This window comes from Hemicordylus capensis, chromosome 11 (genome assembly GCF_027244095.1).
Source record: "Hemicordylus capensis ecotype Gifberg chromosome 11, rHemCap1.1.pri, whole genome shotgun sequence".
In the NCBI taxonomy this organism is placed as follows: Eukaryota; Metazoa; Chordata; class Lepidosauria; order Squamata; family Cordylidae; genus Hemicordylus; species Hemicordylus capensis.
In genome coordinates, this window is record NC_069667.1 from 14,907,012 (window position 1) to 14,930,527 (window position 23,516).

Consider the following 23,516-nt stretch of genomic DNA (forward strand, 5'->3'; position numbering starts at 1 on the left):
ACTATGGGACATTTTTGCACCCCAAATCATTGTCTGAAGGCAAATTATGTTTCCACCCTCAGAAGGGAAGTTACCAACTTCCCCCACTTTTCCAGCAGGTAACCTAATGGTGCAGTGGGGAAATGACTTGATTAGCAAGCCAGAGGTTGCTGGTTCAAGTCCCCGCTGATGAGCAGAGATATAGGAAGATGCTGAAAGGTATCATCTCATACTGCGCGGGAGGAGGCAATGGTCAACCCCTCCTGTATTCTACCAAAAGACAACCACAGGGCTCTGTGGTCGCTAGCAGTCAACACCAACTGGACAGCACACTTTACGTTTATGGATGTCTGGCAAGGCAGCAGTTGTGAACAGAGCGGCAGGGAGAACATCAAGACCACCTCTACTGGATCAGGCCCAAGGAGGCCTATCTAGTCCAGCATCCTGTTTCCCACAGTAACCCACCAGGTGCCTCTGAGAAACCCACAGGCAAGAAGTATGGGCAGGCCCTCTCTCCTACTGTTACTCCCCTGCAACTGGCATTGAAAGGCATCTTTCCAACATGTCCCTATTTTCTCATTCAGGTGAATGTGAAAATAGGCACATGTTGGCAGGTATGCTCTGAGGCTGGGGAGTGGTGGGTACTCTGGGATAATTTGGGAATAAAGAGCAGACACCAAATTTTGTATCCTCAGAATCTTGGCAACATTCCACCTAAAGCAGGCAGGGTTCAGCTGCGGGAAAACCAGTTTTCAGGGCTCTTCTGAGACCCAGGTGTCTGAAGGAGGCGGCGGTGGAGACAGAAGGCAGAGCTCTCTTACCGGTGTGGCAAAGCAGGAAGTCTTGAACGGGAGAGGGGGGAGTGACGATATGGGGTGTGTGTGCCGTGGGGCACCAGAGCATGTGCAGAGCGATTTTCACCACTGCGTCTTCCCTGTCTCGCTGGCTGTGGGTTCAAACCCCAGCCTGAGCCCTCTTCCATCCTGCCCCCTAAACACTCCCCAGAAAGGCTTGTGGAAAGGCCACGAAGCAGAGCAGTCCTTTTATTTCCGGTGAGTGAGGCCAAATAATGGGAGCGAGCGATCCCCTTCCGCAAAGACCGCTCTTGCGACGCGTCTGGAGCCCTGAAGCGCCTTGAACGTGTGGAGGGTCCTTGCTAACACGCGTGAACGCCGAGAAAAGGCCTTGGCAGTAGCGGGCTGGAGGGAGGGAGGCGGCGGCGGCCGCCAGCTCCCGCTGCCCGGCTCGGCACGCCCACCTCCGCCCGCCCGCCCCGCCCCCCCAGACAGAGTCCCATTGATGCCGAGCAGCCCTTCGGTCGAAGAGAGGCCGCCGCCGTGACCGTCCTCGGGGCTGGGCCTCCGGCGCGTGCCTGCTGCGGGATGGTGCCATGGAGCGCGGGGCGTCGGGGGAGTCGGAGGCGCGGCTGGCCAGCCGGCTGCTGGTCTCCTTCCAGTACGTGCACGTGCAGCTGGCCGGCGGCGCGCCCTGGGGCTTCACTCTCAAGGGCGGGCTGGAGCACGGCGAGCCCCTCATCGTCTCCAAGGTGAGTCGCCCGCCCGGCGCGGGCTGTCCGGCGCGGCGCGGGAGTTCCCGCTCGCCTCTGCTCCCGCCGGCGAGTCCGGCGCCTGGCCGAGCCTCCCGGCCCTTTGTCTGCCTCTCTCCCCTTCCCTCGAGGCGGTGGCTGACCCGCCTCCTCCCGCTCTTTTGGAGCCGCTGCGTTGGCGCCCCGGCTTGGAAAGTTTGCTGCCGGGCGAGGGGCTGCAGCCCCCGCCCCCGGGGCTGACTTTGCTCTGGAGGTTCCTCTCGCCTGGCCGGCCCCTCTGCCCGCCCACGGCAAAGGGCACTGGTCCCAGTTGCGTGGGGGGGGGGGTCCAGCCTTCGGATAAGGATTTGCCTCCTCCTAGCCAGGGCTGGCCGGAGCGACTTGACCGCGTCCCTCTTGAAGGATGCATCCGGTGGAGGTGGCCGTCCAGGAGCAGCTGAATGCGCTCCTTGGATTCCACGATCTGTGGCACTTGGGTCAGACTCGGATGCCTTCGGAATGGGCGTTTTGTGGACGGGAAGGGAAAGGTGGGTCGTGTGGATTTCACACCCGAAGCAGGAACTGGCCACGCTGTAGGCAGCCCCTCCCTCTGGAGGGCGGCGCTGTGGGGTGCTCCGTGAAGAGCTGTTGCGCCCCCCAGCCTTGAACTAGGACGTGATCTCTGACTTCCAAAGTGGAGCCATACCTGGTGCTCTCTAGAAGGACTCCATGGGGTCTTGCCTGGTTGGCTGATGCAACGAGGAGAGGAGAGCTGGTCTTGTGGTAGCAAGCATGACTTGTCCCCTTAGCTGAGCAGGGTCTGCCCTGGTGGCATTTGAACGGGAGACTTGATGTGTAAGGTATTCCCCTTAGGGGATGGAGCCAGTCTGGGAAGAGCATCTAGGTTCCAAGTTCCCTCCCTGGCAGCATCTCCAACATAGCACTGAGAGAGACTTCTGCCTGCAACCTGGGAGAAGCCACTGCCAGTCTGGGTAGACAATACTGAGCGAGATGGACCTATGGCAGCTTCCTGTGTTCCCATCCCTTTCTCTGCCAACTCTGGCTTTTCTGGACTTGGCCCGCTCTGCTACCAGAGAGAGCAGAGTGAGGATTCATTATCTGCTTGTGCTGTGTGTGTCTGTGTGTGTACCAAAAAACATCTAGCTAGCTAGATGGACCCTATCTGAGCCTGCAAGGCTTTTCTTACCTTCTTATGTGCATACTCTAATATAGGGGTTCCCAACATTGTGTCCCCAGATGTTGCTGGACTACAACTCCCATCATCCTCAGGCACAATGTTATTTGGCTGTGGGTGATGGGAGTTGTAATTCAGTAGCTGAAGACCCAGAGTTGGAAAACCCTATCCGAACAGAAGTTCACAATTGGGATGAAACCTAGTTGTGGTATGAGGCTGGCTGTGCAAGAGAGTTAGATATGGAAAGAAAAGCAGCCAGATGGAATGTGATTCCGAGAAGGCCAGGGGGTTCTCAAACTTGGGTCCCCCAGATGTTGTTAGACTACAGCTCCTATCATCCCCAGCCACAAAGACCATTGTGCCTAGGGGTGATGGGAGTTGTAGTCCCAACAACATCTGGGTACTCAAGTTTGAGAACCCCTGGAGTAGGTCATAGAGTAAGAGGGGTTGGACCTGTGAATATGGGGCTGCCAGTGTAATGGGGCACTTCTCGAGATGAGACACACCTTCTGCCACCCTATATGCTGCTTTATCTTCTTCCTGGGCATTGTGGTATGTTTTGTGGTGATCTTGCAGTCCCCTGAAGGTTCTGGTCTGGTGTGTGTTTGTGGGCTCTTCTGCCTGGGGTGTCATGTTCAGTTCTAAGCCAGGGTTGGGCAGACTTGGCTGTTGAGCGACTGTTGAACTACAGCTCCCATCACCCACCACCACAGTTGACTGCGGTGGAGGATGTTGGGAGTTGTAGTTCAACAGCAGCTAGAGGAACCCATGTTGGGAACCACTGCTCTTAAGTGGTACCCAACATATGAGCGACTTCTTCTCACCTTTCAGCCACCATTCAGAGAAGCAGTGGTCCATGGGGACTCACTCCCATTTCCCACACCACCTGGTGATTGTGTGATCTGTTGTAACGATGGGATGAAGCACCTGGGAGGCCTGTGGGTAGCAGGGAACTCTGGGCCCCCTTCATCTCTTCACTCTTCAAAGAAGACGGTAGGGTGGGAGAGAAGCTGACCTCTGCTGCAGGATACTTGGTGTCAGAAGCAGTGTTCCCTGTAGCAGGGATTGCCAGATGTTGTGGATTACAACTCCCATCACCTCTAGCTGCTGCGGCCATTGCAGCTGGAGATGATGGGAGTTGCAGGCCACCACATCTGGCAATCCCTGTTACAGGAAACACTGGTCAGAAGTAACCATAGTTGCATTCGTATGAGCAGCCAGTCTGGCTGTTGTTTTGCTAATTTGGGGATGAGGAAGGGACTGTAAAGATGTGATCCCAGCCCCTCCTCTTTGGTCATAGGGTAGGTCCCTGCTTGTAGGCAATGGCTTGACCTCCGTATCATGTATCCCATGTAGCACCGCACCTCCCTCGTGCATGTTTTGCTGCTGGTGAGTTTCTTTCTTGTGTTGCCTGGCGGGGTGCTTTCCTCAAGAGATCTGCTGCTTTTTCTGTGAAAGGCCTTTGGCGGAAGAGGTTTCTGCTCTGCATCCTCCTCCAAAGCACTTCCCAAAGGGTTGCCCTTCCCAGTTTCCCAGCTTGCATTTGCTCCAAATCTCTGCAGCAAGCCCTTCCTGGCCAAGGCGGGAAGGAAGGCTGATAACTCTAGTCTTGGGATCCTGTGCGGTTTTTTGCCAAGGCACTCAGAGGAGGCCTCTGCTCTCAGGCATGTCAGGGGGCCTGCCGGTTTCCGGGTCAGCGCAGTCTTCTCTGGCTGCGTTGCGCTTTGCCGGCTGTCTTCTCCTGGGCCTGGTGGCTGGCTGCCACCCTCTACAGGCCCTTCTTTCCCAAAACCTACAGGCAGAGCTCTGTAGAGGAGACCCAACCCTTCCTGCAGCCTCTTGGTTTCCTCCTCCAGGCCCCTGGATTAGACGATGCGGCTGTCTGTGGGTGAACTGGGGTGGCTGTGTAAAGGAGAACCCATAGCTTGGAGGCTGAACTCCTGTCCTCTGTGCAGAAGGCCCCAGGTTCCATCTCTGCATCTAGGGCTGGCCTGGAGACTGTGCACGGTGGGCGGTCTGGCACTTAACTGAACCAAAGGTCGGTTGGCTACGAGGCAGCCTCATCTCTCCCAGTGTTTGGGAGCCCTGCAAGGGGGGGACGGGGACCAAAGGAGGCACAGCTGCCTTTTCTTCCTGGAGCTCCGTTTGCTCTTCTCTCTCCCATCCCACCCTGCCCCGATGTAAATGAGAGCTGCACTGTCTGCAGGTTGGCCATTCATCTGGTAGAGCTCTGCAGCTCTACCTGATGAATGGCCAGCCTGCAAGCAGCACAGCAGAATGGGAGAGAGAGGAGCAAATGGAGCTCAGAAAGGAGAGGCAGCTGTGCCCTCCTTTGCCTCCCTCCCATGTCCCATAAGTCGAGCTGCTCCTGCTTAGGAGAGTGGCCAAAGCGTTGTTCACATGCACAGACCCCCAGGTTCAGCAGGCAGCGGAGCTGAGGAAGAGCCCTTCCTCTCAGTGTTCCCTCTAACAGGGATTCCCAGATGTGGTTGACTACCACTCCCAGCATCCCCAGCTGCAATATGACGGATATTTATGTACCGCTTTTCAACAAAAAGTTCCAAAGCGGTGTACATAGGTAAAATAAAGAAATAAAGAAACATGGCTCCCTGTCCCCAAAGGGCTTACAATCTAAAAAAGAAACATAAGATGGACACTAGCAGCAGCCACTGGAGGGGTGCTGTACTGGGGATGGGTAGGGCCAGTTGCTCTCCCCCTGCTAAATAAAGAGAATCGCCACTTCAAAAAGGTGCCTCTTTGCTCAGTTAGCAGGGAATTGCTTAGTTAGCATAAGCCCCTCAATCGGGGATTATAGCCTTTGCTTGGGGATTATGGGAGTTGTAGTCCACAACATCTGGGAATCCCTGTTAAGAGGGAGCACTGCTTCCTCTCCCTGAGACCTCTGAGAGATGCTGCCGGATGGACCTTCTAGTTGAAGGCAGCTCCTAAGGTGGGGAAGGGCCCATAGCTCTGTATGCTTTGCAGACGGGAGGTCCTGGGTTCAGTCCCCGCTGTCCAAAGTGGCAGGGCTAGGAAAGTGAGGGTGCCGGCGAAGAGGCAGCCCTGGGCTGCTGTGCCCCACCTGATCCCCATTTCATCCTGGAGTCTGGCAAGATGCCCATGTGAGTGGGTCCAGGTCCAGGAGGGGGTTAGACTGCACTCATCCTGCCCCTGTTTTGTCCCTCGAGAAAAGCTGCAGGAGCGCTTGCTTGTTTTCAGTGTGGCTGCAGGTTCCCAACACGAAACTTCCGCTTCGCCTTAAAAACAAAAACACATTTGAGATAATTTGGAACAGACCTTTCTTTCTTTCTCCTGACTTCTCCAGTTATTGATTGATGGCTTTCCAAGTTTGTTTGTTGGTGTTTTGGCAAGACTGCTATTGGCCTCTCCGCCTGCCCTCTAAGCTGTCGGTGGGAAGGGCTGCCTGCGGAGGGCGGAGGGCGGGGTGGGGTGGGGCACCGAGCCTGCTGGGATGCTGACCAGCAATGAAGGCGGGCCCCGGCTTCTCCCCCTGCCCATGGGAGACTGCAGAAGGCCGCCTGGATAGTTGGGAGGGCTGCTGCTGCTGCTACTCTTTTGTCCTTTGCAGCATCCGACCCAGCTCAGGCCTTTTGGTGGAGGCCCTCACTGCCTTGCTGCCCCACCCCCCATGGTGTTTGTGTGGAAAGTGCTCTGGGGGGGGGAAGCTCTGCCCCCGTGACACGAGTCTCTGTGTGCACCAGCGGCTTGCCAAATGGCAGGGCCAGAGGTGGGTGGCCCTGTGCCAGATGCGTCCAGTTGTGCCTGCCTGAGGCTGGGTGCTGAGCACTAATCGCCAGGAAGCAGTGAATTATTAACTGCCCTTGTCCTGCTGGCTTTGGTGCTCAGCTCCCTGAGTGGAGGCGCGGCCGCTCCCCTGCGGATGCTCCCTAGAGAGGGGAGATTCTAGGTGCCTGGTGGGGTCCCAGTTGCCTCCTTTCCGGTGCATCTGGCGTGTGCTGTCTGTCGGGGGGCCTTCCTGAGCGGAACGGCCTGCCTCGTCCTCTCCCAGGGAATGGGCTGTGCATTCCAGGGGCCACCTGCAGGCTTTGGCACTGGAAGAGCGCTTGTGTTTTGGGTGGCAGGCCAAGAAGTAGGTCTCCCTGTGATTGAGCTGGCCAGGGTTGGGGGCCGCTGGGAGTCAACGGAGCTCCTCCCTTGCAAGGCTTGTGGGAACCAGTTAGTACTGGTCGCTTCCTTGCTGGTTTTGTTTTCGATGCATTTGGTAGATCGGATGAACAGCCCGGCTGGATGGGGCCCGAGGCCTATCTAGTCCAGCATCCTGTTTCCTCCAGTGGCCCACCAGATGCCTCTGGGAAGGCCATAGGCCAAAAATGAAGGTGTGCCCTTTCTCCTGCTGTTGTGCCCCTGCCACTGGTATTCAGAAGCATCCTGCCTCTGACTTGGCAGCCTATAGCCATCAAGGCTAGTAGCCACTGATAGACCTGTCCTCCCTGTATTTGTCTAAGCCCCTGATCCTGGGGGCCACCCCTGGAGATAAGCAGAGCTTCATGTGAACTGAGCTGTGACCCAGTCCCCTGACAAGAGAAGCAGGGAAGAGAGGAGAGGGGGCATTTCCATCTGTGCAGAGAGCACCTTTCCCTGGTAGCCACAACTTGCCCAAATGCCTCCAGAATTGGGGTCGGGGTCTTTGTAGAGCTTCGGGTCAAAGGATATGGCTGCAAGGCAGGTACAGGCTAGGGGTGTGCACGAACCAGCTCGGCGGCCCTTTTCTGGACTGCCAAACCGGTCTGGTGATTTGGTTGGGGGCGGGGTTACCTTTAAGGAGCAGAGAGGGTGCTCTTACACACACACACACACACACACACACACACACACACACCCCGCTACATTTCCCCTGCCGGCACTGTGTTCAAAATTACCTCATGGCAGTGTACCATCTTGACACTCTGGTCAACATCAGGCTAGTGTCCGTGCACTAGGGTTTATGCAAACGGGTTCGAAACTGAACCGGTTCAATGTCAAACCAGTTCGGTTTGATGGTTCGGGGTCAAGTCGGACCCCTCCCCCCAGGTTTGGCTCGGCCCCAAACTGAACCCCCTGAGGAGCAATTTTTTTTCTTTATTTTTTATTTTAAACTTATCCCCTTCAGGGGCTTCTCCAAGGTGGTGGTAGGTTCGCGGAGGTTCCCCCTCCCCCTGCCGGCCTTCTGGGGAGTTAAAACTTGCCCGGTTTGGGTGTCTTTGACCCTTTCTGGGCTTATTCCCTGGCACGGTGGCCTCCAAAATGGCCACTGCGCCTGCGCAGTAGGACCCAGTGCATCCTTGATTCCACTTACAAGGGAACATCTGCACGCTGGGCAACTTGGGGGCAAATGTGGAGCTGGTCGTGTTGCTGGCACACATTTTGAATATGATGAGATGCAAATGGAAAACCAGGCCTGGCTTGGAGGAGGGGGCCAGAGGGGTCTCCTTGGGGGGTGCAAAGGAAGCCCCCACCTGGGCTGGTGTGGCGTGGCAGGGCGAGACGGGTGGCCAGTGAGTGGCCACCTTCCTGCTCTCTGGCAAAGTTGCCAGCAGCCGGAGCAGGAACAACGGCCTCTTTGTGCCATAATTAGCCAGCAGCCGGCAAACTCCTTTCCTTGTGTGCTCAGGCCCAGCCCTCTTTCCTCCCCCCTCTGGAAGCTGGGGCCTGCCGATAGGCCCAAATGCGTCCTGCCTCTCTGCTCTCCCGGTTTTCCAAGTATGGCCCCGAGGCTGGAGTTGCAGGCCTCTGGCTGACCGGCGTGGGTCCCACAGGGAAGCCTTTCCTGGTTCTTGTTGTGTCCTCACGAGAGCTGTTCTGCCGGCTTCCCTTGGGGGGCCTTGTGGAGGTGCCTGGGTCTCGGACGGAGCTGCTCTCTTGCCAGGGCTCGGCTGGCTGGAGGTGAGCAAACTGTGGGCGGAGGTGTGAGCCTTCTGCCTTGGTTCGGATGCTGAGCCTCCAACCTCGCCGCCGCCGCCGCCTCCAAATGCCGGTGCTGCTCTGGGGTGAAGAGCAGTTGCTGCCAAGTGGGGCTGGAGGGGGAGGAGGAGGAGGCAGCATTTCCTCCCCCAGCAGGGGGTCTGTGGGCTCAGTCCAGCCGCAGCCCAGCTGTTTCCTGTGGGGGAGCCACATGTCTGTTCCTCATCGGAGTGTGCTTGCTTGCGGTGTGGAGGAGCAGGAATGCAGGAGCTGAGCCCGGACAGTGCTGTGAAGCACTTAGGAAGCGCTCTGGACACCCTGCAAGGCAGCATGGTCTTGGGAACATCCTCCCACCCCCCAGGCCTCGGATGCCCCATGTGACACGCCTCCTTCCTTGCCCTCTGAAAATTGCAAACAGACTTGGAGCCCCAGCTGTTGCAGCCAGCACTTGACTATGTAAATGAAACACCTACATATTTAAGTGGCTCCTTTGCTCTGAGCTCTGAACAAAGCCCCTGGACCCAGAGCCCGGCCATCTCTGCCGGGAGGGATCTGCTGGTTGGATCCCAGGGGCTGGCGCTGTGCAGAAAGGCCTCTGTCTCCATTCCCACCTGGCCCCATCCCAATGGGGGTCCTGGTTGGGTGCTGTTTTCCAAGCCTCATCTTGCTGACCCCAGGGTTCCTGGAACATAGTGTGGGGTGCACTGGCCCCTTGTTGCTTCAAGGCCTGCCTCCACTCCCAGCTTTTTCCAGGCCGGCTGTTCTGCTCCACCCCAGCAGCCCCGGGTCTCCCTGTTACCTCCAGCTGGGAGTTGAGGAATGAGCCACCCGCTGAGTGTGCCAGCAGCAGACCCTAGGACTGTGGGCCGGCCGCCTTCCCCATCTGGACCCCATTTTCCAAATGCCGTGGCCGAGCTGCACAGGATGCAGACCCGGAGCGGAGAACCCTCAGCCTTTGTGTGTTCTCTCTGATCTGAGCTCAGGCCCCGTCAGCATTTGGAGAGAATGTGCTGATTTTTTGCATAGCTGTGCTCTCGGTGTTGGGCGTCCTGGAATGACTTGTGTAGGGAGATCCAAGAGCAATGCAGGGAGCTGGCAGGGGCTCAGTTGGAGGGAGGGGCTGAGCAATGGTGGTGGATCCCCTTCCCTCCAGGGCAGGGGGGCCAGATTGCTGCCTCTCCCACCCTCCTCGCCCCTGTCTTCCCTTGAGCTTCTTCCTGGCAGCCAAGCTGAGTCCCCGGGAGTGTGGAGGAGGACTCTCCTCTCCCTCCAAGGCCAACTTGGGGTACACTTGCAGAGGAGAGCAGTCGAAGCAGACCCCTCATTCCCCCCTCCTCTTGACTGAGGTGGTAGATCAAGTTGATTGTTTTAAATGGCCATGAAACCTATCCCATCCTCTCCTGAAGCAGGAGGCATTTTTTGCCTCCCAAAGAGACCGGCCTCCTCAGTGCAGCAATGAGTCTCCCAGACTTGTCTGATTGCATGTAGACAGGAAGCTCCTCTAGGTGGTGGAAGAGACTTGAAGTTTCCTGTTCAGGGCCTCCAACGTGCCCCCAAATGACAAACCGAGATACAAGTGGGAATGCCAAAGGAGGCTGTGAAATTCTTGTGGGCTAGTAACTTTGTGGTCTTATTTGCAAAGCTGATTTACGCACCTAACTGCCAGGACTCGCTGTAAAACATGGAACTGGGTTTCATCTGCCAAATGGGAAGTTATCTTTTTCTGCAAGCAAAGGCCTTGGATGTGGAGCAGAAATGGGTTGGCCAAGGAGTCGTCTTCTGTTCCACTCTAAATGGCTTCCACAGGGACAGATGACAGATTCTGCTCTCAAAGCCTGGCGGGTGAAACTGAATGCAATTAACATTCATTTGGACGGTTGTTAAAAAATCAAATTGAGGACACCAGTGCCTGACTGGCAGAGGGAATCCATTACTTTCGTACTAGATCATTGTCAAATGGACCATTTTCAAGATGTTTTGGATTTGAATGAACTCTGAGTGGTGGAATGTCTTCCAGATTATATTTATTTAAAAATATAGTCCTTCCTGTTCCTGGGGCTTGAAGTGATCAGTCATCAGTCAAGATTTCAGCTTAAATGTGTTTGGAGCAGAAAGTTGAAGAAAAGAGAGAATTTAGTTACACTAACCGTTTTTTTAAAAAGCCACCTCTGTCCAACAGCTGGTGAAGCTCATTGCAGTGGAGCCGGGCGTCTTTCCACGGCTGCCTTTTGCCGTCCGCAGCTGGGATGATGAGGCAGCAGGAAGTGCAGCTTTCAGCTGGCAGCATCCTCTTTGTAGGAAGCCGTTTCTGTCATTTGGGGAAGTCCCCACACTCCACTGAGAGGTCAAGGGCCCTGGTGCCACCCAGCGGGCTTCGCTGCTCCCAGCCTTGCGAGTGGTGTGGCTGGCCAGGCAGCAGCCAGTCCCTTGGGGAGGAATTCTAGCTCAGCAGCGGAGCCGGAGTTCCGGGTTCAGTCTCTGGCAGCCTCTCCAGGTAGCAGGCCTGGAAAGCCCTTCGCCCTGCCTGAGGCTCTGGAGAGCTGCCGCCCGATGGACCCGCTGTCTGGCTCTGCAGACGAGAACTGGCTCTTTCGGACCTGTGACTTGTTTGTTCCCCGGGGCGGCTGGCCACTTTGGCTGGCTGCGAGTCCGAGAAGAGCCCTTGGAGCCTGGGAGTGCAGCGGCACTGGCTGAAGCTGCCCGGAGGAGCCTGGTCCCCCTCCCTGAAGAGCTTGCAGTGTTCCAGCATGCCTGCTGGAGCCAGCGTGTTGGTTGCTGAGCCGCTAGCCTCAAGGAAGTGGGGTGTTTCCCCTGGACTTTGGGGAGGGCCTCCCAGCCGCCTCCCCGGTTGCTCTGCTCTGGCCAGGGCGCCCTGGCACTCATGCCTGGGCATGGCGGGACGGTGGGCTCCTTGGGAAGGCAGTGATGGGAGGAGGGCTCTCTGGACTGTCCTGCTGGCATTTGGGCAGCACAATGGCCCCTTGTGTTGGCCAGGCCACGGGGGAAGCCGCTCCCGTTCATGTGACTCTGGCGGGGAAGGGTGGGCAAGCCCAGCTCTAGGCTCGGCTGGGCTGCAGCCCCAGCGCGGTCCCGGTCCGGAGTGTCTCTTCTGGGCAGAGCTGGTCTGGAGCCAGAAGAAGGTGAGGCTGTGAAGGTGAGGCGGGGCACCAGCTGAGAACCTGGCCCTGCGGTTGTGCTTGGCTCTGCCAAGCTGAGCACCCGACCCTCCCTCCCTTGGGCGCCTTTGTGCATGAAAAGGGGGCATCCCTCTCTTGTTCAGGGCAAGGGGACCAGGGGATCCAAGGGCAGGGGATGCCTCTCTTGGAAGCTGTTGGGGTGAGCGGGGGGTTATTCTCCAGGTGGCCTCTGTGTGGGTACCCTGCAGAGGGAGCTGGGATGGCTGCCGAAATTGGGGGTGGGCTGTTGCTGAGAGCGCCAGCCAGTGTGGGGAGTGGGGCAGGTTGAGACGGTGGTGTGGATGGGGCCCCTCTCCAAATGGGGAAAGGTTGAGACCCTCTTGCAGAGGAAAAGGGTGCTTGAAGAACAGTAGTTGTATGCCACTTTTTAACAAAGAGTTCTCAGAGCAGTTTATAAAGCAAAAGGGGGGGAATGGGTGATTGCCTGTCCCAAAGGGGCTCCCAGTCTAAAAGGAAACACAAGGGAGACCCCAGTGGCAGCCACGAAGAGGGGTGCTGCTCTGCTGGGGTTGGGTGTTTTATTATTATTATTATTTCTTCTTGTTTACACAGTCAGACGGGTGTTATTGACTGGTTTGTTTTATCCAGACATCGAGTCCTTTCCAAGCACCTGAGATGGCTGAATTTTATTGTCAATGTTGTTGTTGTTGTTGTTGTTATAAATATTGTTGTAGAATATAGGCTGTTCCCAGTAAAGTTGCTTTTTGTAACTGGCTGATAGTGATTTCTGTGGCCCCTATGGTGTTGAGGTGCTCTTCAAGGTGTTTTGGAATTATTATTATTATTATTATTATTTTACACAGTCAGACAGGTGTTATTGACTGGTTTGTTTTATCGTTGTTGTTGTTGTTGTTGTTACATTTTATATCCCGCTCTTCCTCCAAGGAGCACAGAGCGATGTACTACATACTTAAGTTTCCTCACAACAACCCTGTGAAGTAGGTTAGGCTGAGAGAGAAGTGACTGGCCCAGAGTCACCCAGCTAGTCTCATGGCTGAATGGGGATTTGAACTCGAGTCTCCCCGGTCCTAGTCCAGCACTTCCCCACCCTCAGTTAAAGAGAAGAGACTGACCATTTGGAAAGGCGCTACTTTGCTCCGCAGGGCTTTGTGGGAGGGGAAGCTTTAATGCCACCTGAACACCTCATTCCCTGAGTCTCCCCCCCACCCCCCATTTCAGCCACATATGATTCCCCCTCCATAGCTTTCTGAAACAAGCACCAGTCATGTTCCCTGGGGAAGGGGCTGTGGTGCTGCTCGCTGTATAGTTACTTTGCATTGTTAAAAACAGCCATTCCTGCAACTTGTTCGCATAGGAAGTAGAATCTTTCGGGAAGTTGGCTTGGTGGCTTTTGTTCCTGTTGCAAAGATGCTTACTGCTGAGCGGTCACTTCTGCCTCCTTCCCCCGGGGTTTGTGCTGGACAAACTGAATGTGGGGACTCCGCATGTGTCGGCAGGAAGCCCATGTGGCTTGGGGAGTGGCTTCCTCCTCTCGGGCCACCTTGGCCCCCGTGACAAGTGTCTGGGGGTCGCAGGGTCGTTTGGGCTACGGATCAATGCAACAGTCCCTTAAGGAAGAGAGCTGGTCTTGTGGTAAGAAGCATGACTTGTCCCCTTAAGCTAAGCAGGGTCCGCCCTGGTTGCATACGAAAGGGAGACTAGAAGTGTTTGCACTGGGAGATCTTCCCCTCTGGGGATGGAGCCGCTCTGGGAAGAGCAGAAGGTTCCAAGTTCCTTCCCTGGCAGCATCTCCAAGATAGGGCTGAGAGAGATTCCTGCCTGCAACCCTGGAGAAGCTGCTGCCAGTCTGTGTAGACAATACTGAGCTAGATAGACCAGTGGTCAGACTCAGTATATGGCAGCTTCCTACGTTCCTATCTGCGCCTTCAACCAGCCCCAAGCGGGAGCCCCTCCTGACCTGCTGATCTCATGCTTGCCGCTCTCTCTCTCTCGCTCTCTCTCTCCAGGTGGAAGATGGCGGGAAGGCAGCCTTGTCGCAGAAGATGCGTCCTGGGGACGAACTGGTGAACATCAACGGGACCCCGCTCTACGGCTCTCGGCAGGAGGCGCTCATCCTCATCAAGGGGTCCTACCGCACCCTCAAGATGATCATCCGGAGGTGAGAGGCTGGGCTGGCCGGGTGTCAGTGCTCCTTTCCTGACTCCAGAACTTCTCTTTCTCCTGCATCCTTTCCTCCTTCTTCCTCTCCCATTGGATGCTGCAGGTGTGCCCTGCTTTGTAGCCTTGGCTAAAGGATCGGAATCCCTGCCGGTTTTTCTGGCTTCCTTCTCAGACATGAGGCTCCCTCGCTGCCATCTTGTGGCAGGAATTAAGACTCGCATGGCAGGGCCTCCCCACCTCCGCAAACATCCCCCCCCGCCCCGTACCAAACTGGTGTAAATCAGGATTAATTGGAAGCAGCCCCCTTTTCATTCCCCTTTACATCCTCCTCACAACTGAATGTGAATAATAACTTAAGAGTTCTGGTATTCTGATGCTGCAGCACATAGCAATGAACAGACATGCAATGCAGAAAAGGTACTTGGATTTCTTTCCTGGGACCAGCTGTTGTTTGGGGGCGGGCGGGGGGGGGGATGCAGACTTAAAGTTACATGGAACTTCTTGTTAGGGCAAACTGAAAGAGAAACTAGCCTGCAGCCCTCAAAGGAACAAACATTTACTCAGCTCTGCCCTACACAGAGTGATAAGCAGACTTCAGTGTTTTCGCACAAGGAAGGCAGGAGGAGATATGCTCACTGCGTTGCTTCCCTGCTGGAGGATTGCAGAGTGAGTTGGGTGGTTCATCAGCTTCTTAGCCTCTCTTGTCCACCCCCACCCCAACCTTGGGCCTGGTGGCAAGTGGTTGCCATAGGGCTTTGAGTTTCTGTTCTTGGCTGCTTTGCAGTAAGATGCTGGAATGAAGGTGGCCTTTTGGGCCAGAAGCTAGTAACCCTAGAGGAGGGGAACAGAGGTGTCTCCGGCTACATGAAGGTCTTGCCCAGCTGCCTTCTTAAAGGCAACCCCCCCCCCTCTTGTTTTTGCTAGATGGCAGTTCCAGGTTGTCAACCTCCATGAGGACCAGTGCCTTGCTTGTTGGTGTGGCCATGCCACAACTGGATGGGCCATGTGAAGCTCTGCCCTCTGTGGCCATTAAGCTGCACTAGAAGGGCTGCAGGGGGCTTCTGCCTCTTGGATGGTGGCAACCTGGGGCGTCCCCTGTGCCCTGCAAGCACAGAGAGCCAGGATGCAGCCCAGCCTCTAGCTTCTGCTTAATTTCTCGGAGAGGGGCTGTTTGGGTGATGCCGGAGATGGGGAAGCCAAGTGGAGAGAGCGGGGAGCAGTGGTGCTTGGACCCTGGGGCTGCGTCGCATGTGGGGACCCTTGCAGTTTGAAGAAAGGCGGTCTCTGGCAGCACAAGTTTGTTATCCACTAGTTGAGGTTGTAGAAGTGGGGTGGGGGCGGTGTCTGTCCCCCACAGGATGTCTCTTAGAGCTGATCGTGGACTGAACGCTTCTTCCCGGCCCCCAGGATTGTGCAGGTGGCATTTGAAGTGCCCCTCCGTGGCCGCAGTGTCACAGGGAGGGGTGTGGGTGCCTTCTTCCTTTGCCACGGTACCCGCCCGTCTGGGCACTGTGGGTCCTGACTGCACAGCCAGCCTCCTTTGGGCAAGCAGGAGACAGAAGTGGCTAGTCCATGGGCATCTGGCCGCTCCTAGATGCCCAGGCATTGCTCTTTTCCCTGACTGACCCCTCGCCCCCAGAGGCTCCTTTGTCCACAGTCTCGTGGCTCCCACTGCAGGGCCAGCGATGAGCTCACTCTTCCTGCCTCCTCTCCCAGCCACTTCCTGTGTGGGGCGAGTGCTGAAGCCAAGACTGGAGTCGGCTGCAGCTGCTGTTGCACCGGGAGAGGACCTGGGATCTCCCCCGCCAGGCTTGAGCTCCCTCTGTCCTGGAGGTGGGGAGTTGCCTTGCAATGCCCCACCACCACCACCACCCGAGCGGTTTGCCTCCAGCTCTGGGCATCCACCAGCCAGCAGGTGCCCGCAGGGTGGGTGCAATGGGTGCGCCTTCTTTCTCTGAGCTGCCTTTTGTCCCTGTGCCTTTCAGGAGGGGAAGAGGCAGGAAGGCCGGTTCCCTTGGGGGTCTCTGGCCTCCGAGATGTCCACCGCTATTTGTTCCACATTTGCCTTTATCTCCCTGGACATCACTTCCTCCGCGCTTCCTGGCTGAGAGGGGATGAGATTGGTGTCTGGCTCTGGGAACAGGGCAGGGGGCAGGAAGCCCTTAGCCAGCCAGAGGGCCCCCCCCCACCCCGCTCCTCCTCGTGCTGGGCTGGCTTGCAGGTTCCAGCCCTCTAAGCGGCGTCTTCCCAGCTGTTTGTGGACTGTGGCTCTGGGGCACTCTCGGTCCTGCTGGCAGACCCCCCCACGGTCTCCCCACTGCCCGGTGACAGGTGAGTCAGCTTCTTGCCCTGGGTGCACTGAGCTGCTTCTTGGGGTGGGAGGGAGCGAAATGGATCCGTTCCCCTCACTGAGCCTGAGCGTTCCAGGGCCTCTGTCGTCCACTTCAGGGTGCCAGTAGTGGGTTTTCCCCTGCATCGGGAGTTTGCCGGTGTGTTTACACAGCTCCGTTGCTCAGGTTCTCTCGAATCGTTGAGTGTTGTCGTTGGAAGGCCTTCTTCTGCAGGTGGCTGGGTGGGGTTGGCTGGACCCGGCGTCTGACCCCTCGGAGCGTCTGCCCAGAACTCTCTGAGCTCTGCTGAAGAAGAGGAAGGAGCTTCTCTTGCTCCGCGAGCCCTCTCTGGCTGCCCCTCCTTCCAGGGCGTTCTTGCCTCACTGGTGTCCCATGGCCATGAAAGGCATGAACTGTGAGCTGGGGGGTTCTTGGGCTGAGCTCACTGGGGGCATTCTTGTAAGCTGCCCCCTACCAGGGGCATTTTCAGACAGCCGGCTTTACTGCGAGTTCAAAGTTTTCCCCCCAAAACCGGCGCAAAAAGTGGTTTTTGGTTTTTGGTTTTTAAATCTTGGATATAAATTGGGCTACGCTCTGAACAAGCAATGAAAAACCTGAATGGTCTGTGAAGTGCTCCCTGAGAGCGTGCAGGGACTTCGAGGTGAATTTGACCGATATGTGAATGCACACCCTCCATCCTGGAGGAGATGTGAACTAAAAGCTGGGTGTGGGAAACCTCCTGGTCACGCTGGCGGGGGATTTTGTGGCAGGCGGTGGCGACTGCTGCTTGGGCTTGACTCTTCCTTGGTGGTGTGCCCGGCTTCCCCTGCCCCAAGTGCCTGCCTGCCTGCCTTCTCTCTCTCTCTCTCTCTCTCTCTCTCTCTCTCTCTCTCTCTCTCTCTCTCTCTCTCTCTCTCTCTCTCTCTCTCTCAGCTTTTTGATGTCAAAAGGCAGCATCTTGACACCCGGGGGGTTCGCAGGCAGAGTGGGGCATGCTGCACGGCACCTCCCGGCCTGGGTGCATTAACACACATGGCACTATGGAGGCCTTTGGTTTGGCTTCTGAGCCATTAAAGGGCAGGAGGGGGGCCTTGGATCCCCTCCTTGGATCCTGCCCTGAAAGCTCCTGCATGATCCCACGACCCTGGGGGTCCAAGGTCACCATCTCTGGCCATTCAAGAGCAGGGAGCGTCCCAGCTGGTGGGAAGGGAACATAGGAACATGGGTAACTGCCATATACTGAGTCAGACTATTGGTTCTTCTAGCTCAGTATTGTCTACACAGACTGGCAGCGGCTTCTCCAAGGCTGCAGGCAGGAGTCTCTCTCAGCCCTATCTTGGGGATGCTGCCAGGGAGGGAACTTGGGACCTAGAGGCTCTTCCCAGACCAGCTCCATCCCCTGAGGGGAAGATCTCGCAGTGCTCACACTTCTAGTCTCCCATCCATATGCAACCAGGGTGGACCCTGCTTAGCTAAGGGGACAAGTCATGCTTGCGACCACAAGGCCAGCTCTCCTCTAGGGAGCAGCAGTGGGGCAGGTGCCTGGGGCTGGCTTCAGGTATGGGAAAGCAGTTCAGGCGTGTGGGTGGGAATGGGAGCTGAGATGGGGGGGCGGTGCTGGCTGAGGGGCAGAGAGGCCGTCCCTGTCTAGGGGGTTAGTGAGAGACTCCTCGCTGGCCGGCCAGCGGCTCCCGCCCGGCGCACACAGGCGCGCCCCTGGGGGCTGGGGCTAGGAGGGGCCCCGGCGGGCGGCTTCCTCCCTTCACTTCCTCTCCCTTCTGGCTGCCCGGCAGGAGGAACGTGCCCGTCATCAGGCCTCACTCATGGCATCTGGCCAAGCTCTCCGAGGTCCGGACTGAGGCCACCACCATGCACTTCCCTCCCGACGCCTTCAGCCTCTCCTGGCACTCGGGGTGCGACACCAGGTGAGTGGGGGACGGCAGAGGGGGCTGCTGGGGGGCCGGGGTCCTCTCCGGGGCAGCATCTTGGACGTGACCCTTCAGCGCCCGCCTGGGGGGTGGGGGCGGGCCACAAGGTGGCAGGCCTTGTGGAAGGGCTGCTTGGCCCCAGTTGGGTGCCCCCCCCAAGGGAGAAAGGGGGTGGGCGCTTGACCCTCCCGCCCCTCCATGCCTGCTCTGTGGGTCTGATGCCGTCACCTCTTGCCTGCCTCCCCACCCCGTCGGCTTTGGGCAGCGCTCCGGCTTCCTCTTCCTTTGGGGTGGGCGGCAGTGTGTTCCGGGGCTCCGGAGCTGACAGCCCACCGAGACGGAGGTGCTGGGTCGTGCGGGCGGCAGATCTTCAGGGCCAGATTTCCTGGGCTGCCTTTGGGGCTGGCTGCCTGGCCCTTGTCTGGGAACGCAGAGGCAGACGTGGGCTGTGCCGCAGGCTGCCTCTGGCTGGGCTCTTGCCTGCCTGCCCGCCCGCCTCCAGGCACACGCAGCCTGGGAGCTTCTCCTCGCTTGCTCGTTCCTCCCCTTCCCAGAGCTCTGGCTGGCCGGAGGCATAACTGTGTCCCCACTCGAAGAGCCGGGTGTGGGAGGCGGCGGCGGCGGCGGCTCCGGAGCAGGGCTGGGCCGACTCCCACCCCCGGCCTGTTCCTTTCGTGGCTGCTTGTCTGGGCTGAGCATTCGCCCATCTCCCGTCAGGAAGGGAGGTGGCTGGGGAGCCGCTCTGGCTGCCAGCAGAAGAGGTAATGAATTCCAGATCTCTTGCCCAACGAAGGGAGCTGAGCTGCCAACTCGCTTGGGGCTCCCGGCCATGGCGGGAGTGATCTGTGCACCCCTCCCTGGCCTGGAAGGGCTCTTCCTAGCTCCAGATCGGATGGTCTGAACCTTTGGGTGCCTGGGACTGCTTCTGTTCCTCCTCTGCAGCAAAGAGAGAGAGAGACAGAGACACAGACAGAGACATCCCCGCTCTCCAAACAAAAACTGAAATCTGATAGAAAGCCTCAACACACGGGGCATGCAGGGAGCAGATGTCTTGACGTGAGGGCCCCAGGAGTCCTGTGAAGAGAGAAATTAAGTGCTACATCACAGGAATGAGGTTTTTTTGTGGGGGTCCTTGGAGGACCTGGGATTTAGTAGTGTGCATTCCCTGGGGCTTTAAGCAACTGCTGTACAGATCAGTCGCTGGAACAGGAGGTTGGACTGGCTGGAGCTGAATGAAGTTTGGAGGGGTCTGGTGGAACTCACTGCCACAAGATGTGACACTGGCCACTAGCTTAGATGGCTTTAAAGAGGGATTTTAACAAATTCATGGTTTATCAATTACTTAGTCATGATGGCTGGGTGGAACCCCTGTGTTTAGAGGCAGTGTGCCAGTTGTGAAGGCGGGGGACAGTAGGGGAGGACTCTTGCCTTCATTGACTTATTTTGGGCTTCCTGGAGGCATCTGGAAATGTGGGAAACAGGATGCTGCACTAAGCGGACCCACTTAGGTCTGATCCTGTTGGGTAATGCTTGCGTTCTTCTGAAAGGCGTCAGTCATGGCATCAAAGGGGAAAGTGCTGGTTGATTGCCCTGTTAGGAAGGAAGGAATGAGGCCCATCCTGCTCTGTCCTGGGCTTTTGTGACTCTTCTGTTTGGCGGCTGCTTTTCCTGGGTCAGTTAAGGGTCTCCTCTGAACAACACCCCGCCCCTCACTTTACTTGCTGATTTGAGGGTATATCACCTGGAGGCATGAGGGGGCGTCTCCGGGAGAGTTCCCTGCTGCAAGGTGTAGCATGAGGCGAGAGGCTGTCCTTGCCCCGGCCCCAGAGGAAGCACGAGGACCAGTGCCGTTGGCAGAGCTGTGCGACTGGGCACGCTGCTGTGCGGGAGCAGGGCCTGTCCTCGCCTGCTCAAGTGTGGCGGGGGGTGATGGAGCCATCCCAGCAGCCACGCTGCCCGACTCTGCCCTTGGGTGCACCGCACGCGCTCTCTGTAGCCAGGACCGTGGGGTCTCTCTCCAGCCTGGCCCACTGCTCAGCCGAGGCCTGGGCAGGAGGGAGCTACGCTTCTGGGCCAGGGCGAATGGCAGGCAGGCAGGCAGGGGATGGAAGGAGGGAGAGGAAGGGAAACGGGCACGGAAGTCTTGGAGTGGGCAGCAGGCAGCATGACTCAAGCGAATGGGTGGAGGGCGGGGGAAGGAAGGAAGGAAGGATGCCGGGCAGCTGGGGTGGGAGGCAACCTGGGCCTGAGAGGGCAGGTTTGCATGCATGCAATGGCTGGTAGTTCTTGTTTAGATGGTGAGCCCTTTGGGGTCAAGAAACCTCCTTTCTATTTATCTGTTTTATTTCTGTGTAAGCCGCTTTGGAAGCTTTGTTGGAAAGCAGGGTGGTGGTGGTGGTGGTGGTGGTGGTTGCCAAGTACCCCTCAGCCCTTCGCGGGGCGGGGGGCAGTGGCAGGCACAGCTCAGCGACTGAGCATCTGCTTTGGGTTTAGCAAGTCCGGGGCTCGGTCCCTATAATGGGGGGGGGGCGCGTCTCCCATTAAAAGGTTCTGGGTTAGCAAGGCTGGGCAAGAGACTCTCCCGCGCTCTCTGCCACGGATATCGGGAAGGGGATGCCGAGCTAGCCGGGCCCGGGGCTGACGGGCTGTCCTGTGTCCTCCTCTCTCCTCCCCGCAGTGACCTCCCCCTGCCGTGGACCCCCCTGTCACGCCACTGCAGCAGCACCGACAAGAGCAGCTCCCTCGGGAGCATGGAAAGCCTGGACCGGAGCAGCCAGACCTACTACGAGGGCAGCCTCTCCCCCATCGACCATGCCATGTACCACAGCAAGCGCGACTCGGCCTACAGCTCCTTCTCGGCCAGCTCCAACACCTCCGACTCGGCTGTGAGGCCCGAAGAGAGCGGCCCGGCCGAAGGGGGCCAGCTGGCGGAGCCCCGCTACTTGCAGACGGGCGGCGAAGCGGGCAGGCAGCCCCCGGACGCGGCGGTCTTGCCTCCCCCGGCCGGCCCGCTCAGCCCCGGCCCCGGGCCGGGCTCCTGCGCTCTGGAAAGCCCCTCCGAGAAGGCCTGCAGCCCTCCCCAGCCCCCCGTGAGGCAGGACAGCCTGCAAGCCTGCAGCCCACCCCCGGCCAGGCCGGAGGCACGGAGGGCCTTGCCGCTGGCGGACTCCCTGCACCCCAAGGGCCGGTGGACCTCGGACACTTCCCTGTGTGCGCGCAGCAGGGACCCCGGAGGGCCAGGCGGGCCCTCGGCCGACGCAGGCCGGGCCAAGGAGTCTCTGGCCACGGAGCAGTACTACCTGCTGAGCTCCCACATGGACCCGCACCCACCCATGGAGAAAGGCGAGCCGAGCGTGGAGCCCCTCTTGAGCGAGGAGAGCAAGGGGACCCCTCCGGAAGAGCCTCGCCCGTGCACGGACAGCAGCGATTTGGAGGCGAGAAGCCGCCGGGTCTGCCCGTTGCCCTGGAAGCCGTGCTGGTCAGGGCCCTTGGGCCACCGGCACAGCGCCCCGGAACAATTGCTGGCCGCCCAGCTGCAGGCCCTCCACGTGGCCCCTGGCCTGGAGGGGCCCCTCTGGACGGTCTCTCCACTGCACAAGGAGCAAGCAGGTGCCAGGGCCTTGGAGCCGTGGCAGGATCGGGACCGCCCCTGCCGGAGCACCTCTGCTCAGGCCCGAGAGCTGGATCCTGGCCCCGCAGGAGAGGAAGGGCCCCGTCCACCCCTCGGCGGCCCCATCGCCCTGGGGAGACCCCGGAGCGCCTCGGTCGAGTTGGGCTCCTCGCTCTCGCTGCAGCCTCCGGGAGATGCTGGCTCCGGCCTCCAGGAACCCCCCAGGACGGGCCCCTCGCCAGATGTGGAAGGGAGCCGGCCGGCCACGAGGAAGGGGGGCTTGCCTCAGCACCGCTCCGCCCAGATGCGCCGGCGCAGCGACCGCTTTGCCACCAACCTGCGGAACGAGATCCAGTGGCGCAAGGCCCAGCTGCAGAAGGGCAAGGGCTCTGCCATGCTGCTGTGTGGGGAGGAGCCCGTGCAGGAGACAGAGGAGCCCCCCGACAGCCCCACTGCGCCTGCCGCCCTTCCTCCTCCTCCTCCTCCTCCCCTTCCTCCATCATCGGTGGAAAGCAAGCCCCACGGGTGGGCCTCCCCGAGAAGCCGGCCCCCCAAGCGCTGGGGCTCCGAGCTGAGTGTCTTGGGAGGAGGGGGCGCCCCGCCGGGCCCCAGCAAGGCCGCCCTGGAGCCCCAGAGGCCGCAGAGGGGGCTGCCCCTGCCGCCTGGTGGGGCAGGAGGGGGTGGGCGCTGGCGCTGGTCTCCGGAGCACAAGCTGCAGCCGCACGGCCCGAACCCCCAGCAGCAGCCGGCGGAGGCCCGGCCCCCCTCGCGGCCTCTGGAGGAATCCGGCCTCTTGCCTTTTGCTGACCGGAGGAGGTTCTTTGAGGAGACGAGTCGGCCGCCGTCCCCCGTCCGCCTGAGCCCCCAACACAGCCGGCCCGGGGCTCTGCGGCCGCCCAGGGTGGCGGAGCACAACGCCTTCCAGCCGGTGAGCCCCGAGCGCCGGGACCCGCGGCGGCACTCCGTGGGCCAGCCCTGCAGCCCCCCAGCGTCCCCTCTGGCCGCCTACCCGGACTTCCAGGCCGAGGCCCCCGGCGGGTTCTACCAGCCGCTGGCCCGCCATGGGGACTGGGAGTGTTGGCGGGCCCCGCCCTGCTCCTGCGCCCCCCGAGACGCCTGCGCCTTCTGCTGTGGGGAGCGGTGCCCCACGGTGCTCCGCAGGAACATGCCGGCGCCCTCCAGCCACTGTGCCCACCACTGCCACCCTCGCCCTTGGGCCCGCTGCGGGGACTGCTGCTACCCAGCTCAGCACCAGCTCTTGGAGGAAGGCGGCGTCGGCGTTGGCGGTGTCCCCTGGCAAGGCAGGAAGGCCTCCCCGCCGGTAAGAGGCCTTTTGGGGAGAGGGGGTCGGGGGGGGGCTCCGTGGGGCCGGCTTCTTGTCCGAGGCCTAGAAGGCTGGGGGCTCCGTCCAGGGCTGAGCCGGAGGTCCTTTGGAGAGCGGCGGCTGGTCCTCGTGGAAGGGTGATGGGGCCGGTCCTGGAGAAGGCAACGTGCACGGCTGCCTTGTGGGTGGAATGGGGATAGGGGGGCTATTTCCCCCGCATGCCTGAGAAGGGAGCTTTTCCCCAGGGGGACCAACAGCGGGGGTGGGGGGAGGGAGGGGCCCATTGCTGCCGCTGGTGAACTCTCTGGGCCTCTCTGCGGATGATCCTTTGGCCTGTCCCAGTGGCGTGGGGAGGAGAGTCCTAGCGCTGGAGTGGGGATGCTAC

The 23,516-nt window shown here is 59.0% G+C and overlaps 1 protein-coding gene across 6 annotated transcripts in view; it reads left to right on the forward strand.

The window, feature by feature from the left end:
- The first annotated feature begins 1,089 nt into the window (after nt 1-1,089).
- The window catches only part of SHROOM4 (shroom family member 4), a 34,775-nt gene continuing 12,348 nt past the window's right edge, over nt 1,090-23,516 (forward strand). For 2 of the 6 annotated variants that reach the window (XM_053273595.1, XM_053273596.1), the window contains exons 1-4: nt 1,090-1,525; nt 13,786-13,937; nt 18,063-18,194; nt 20,875-23,128. In XM_053273595.1, coding sequence (XP_053129570.1) covers nt 1,370-1,525; nt 13,786-13,937; nt 18,063-18,194; nt 20,875-23,128 — 2,694 coding nt within the window. In that variant the 5' untranslated portion in view covers nt 1,090-1,369. Of the gene's footprint in view, nt 1,526-1,922; nt 2,053-8,460; nt 8,604-13,785; nt 13,938-16,164; nt 16,271-18,062; nt 18,195-19,218; nt 20,495-20,874; nt 23,129-23,516 lie in introns of those variants that run through there. The other 4 variants (XM_053273597.1, XM_053273598.1, XM_053273599.1 and 1 more) reach the window with 4 other exon arrangements.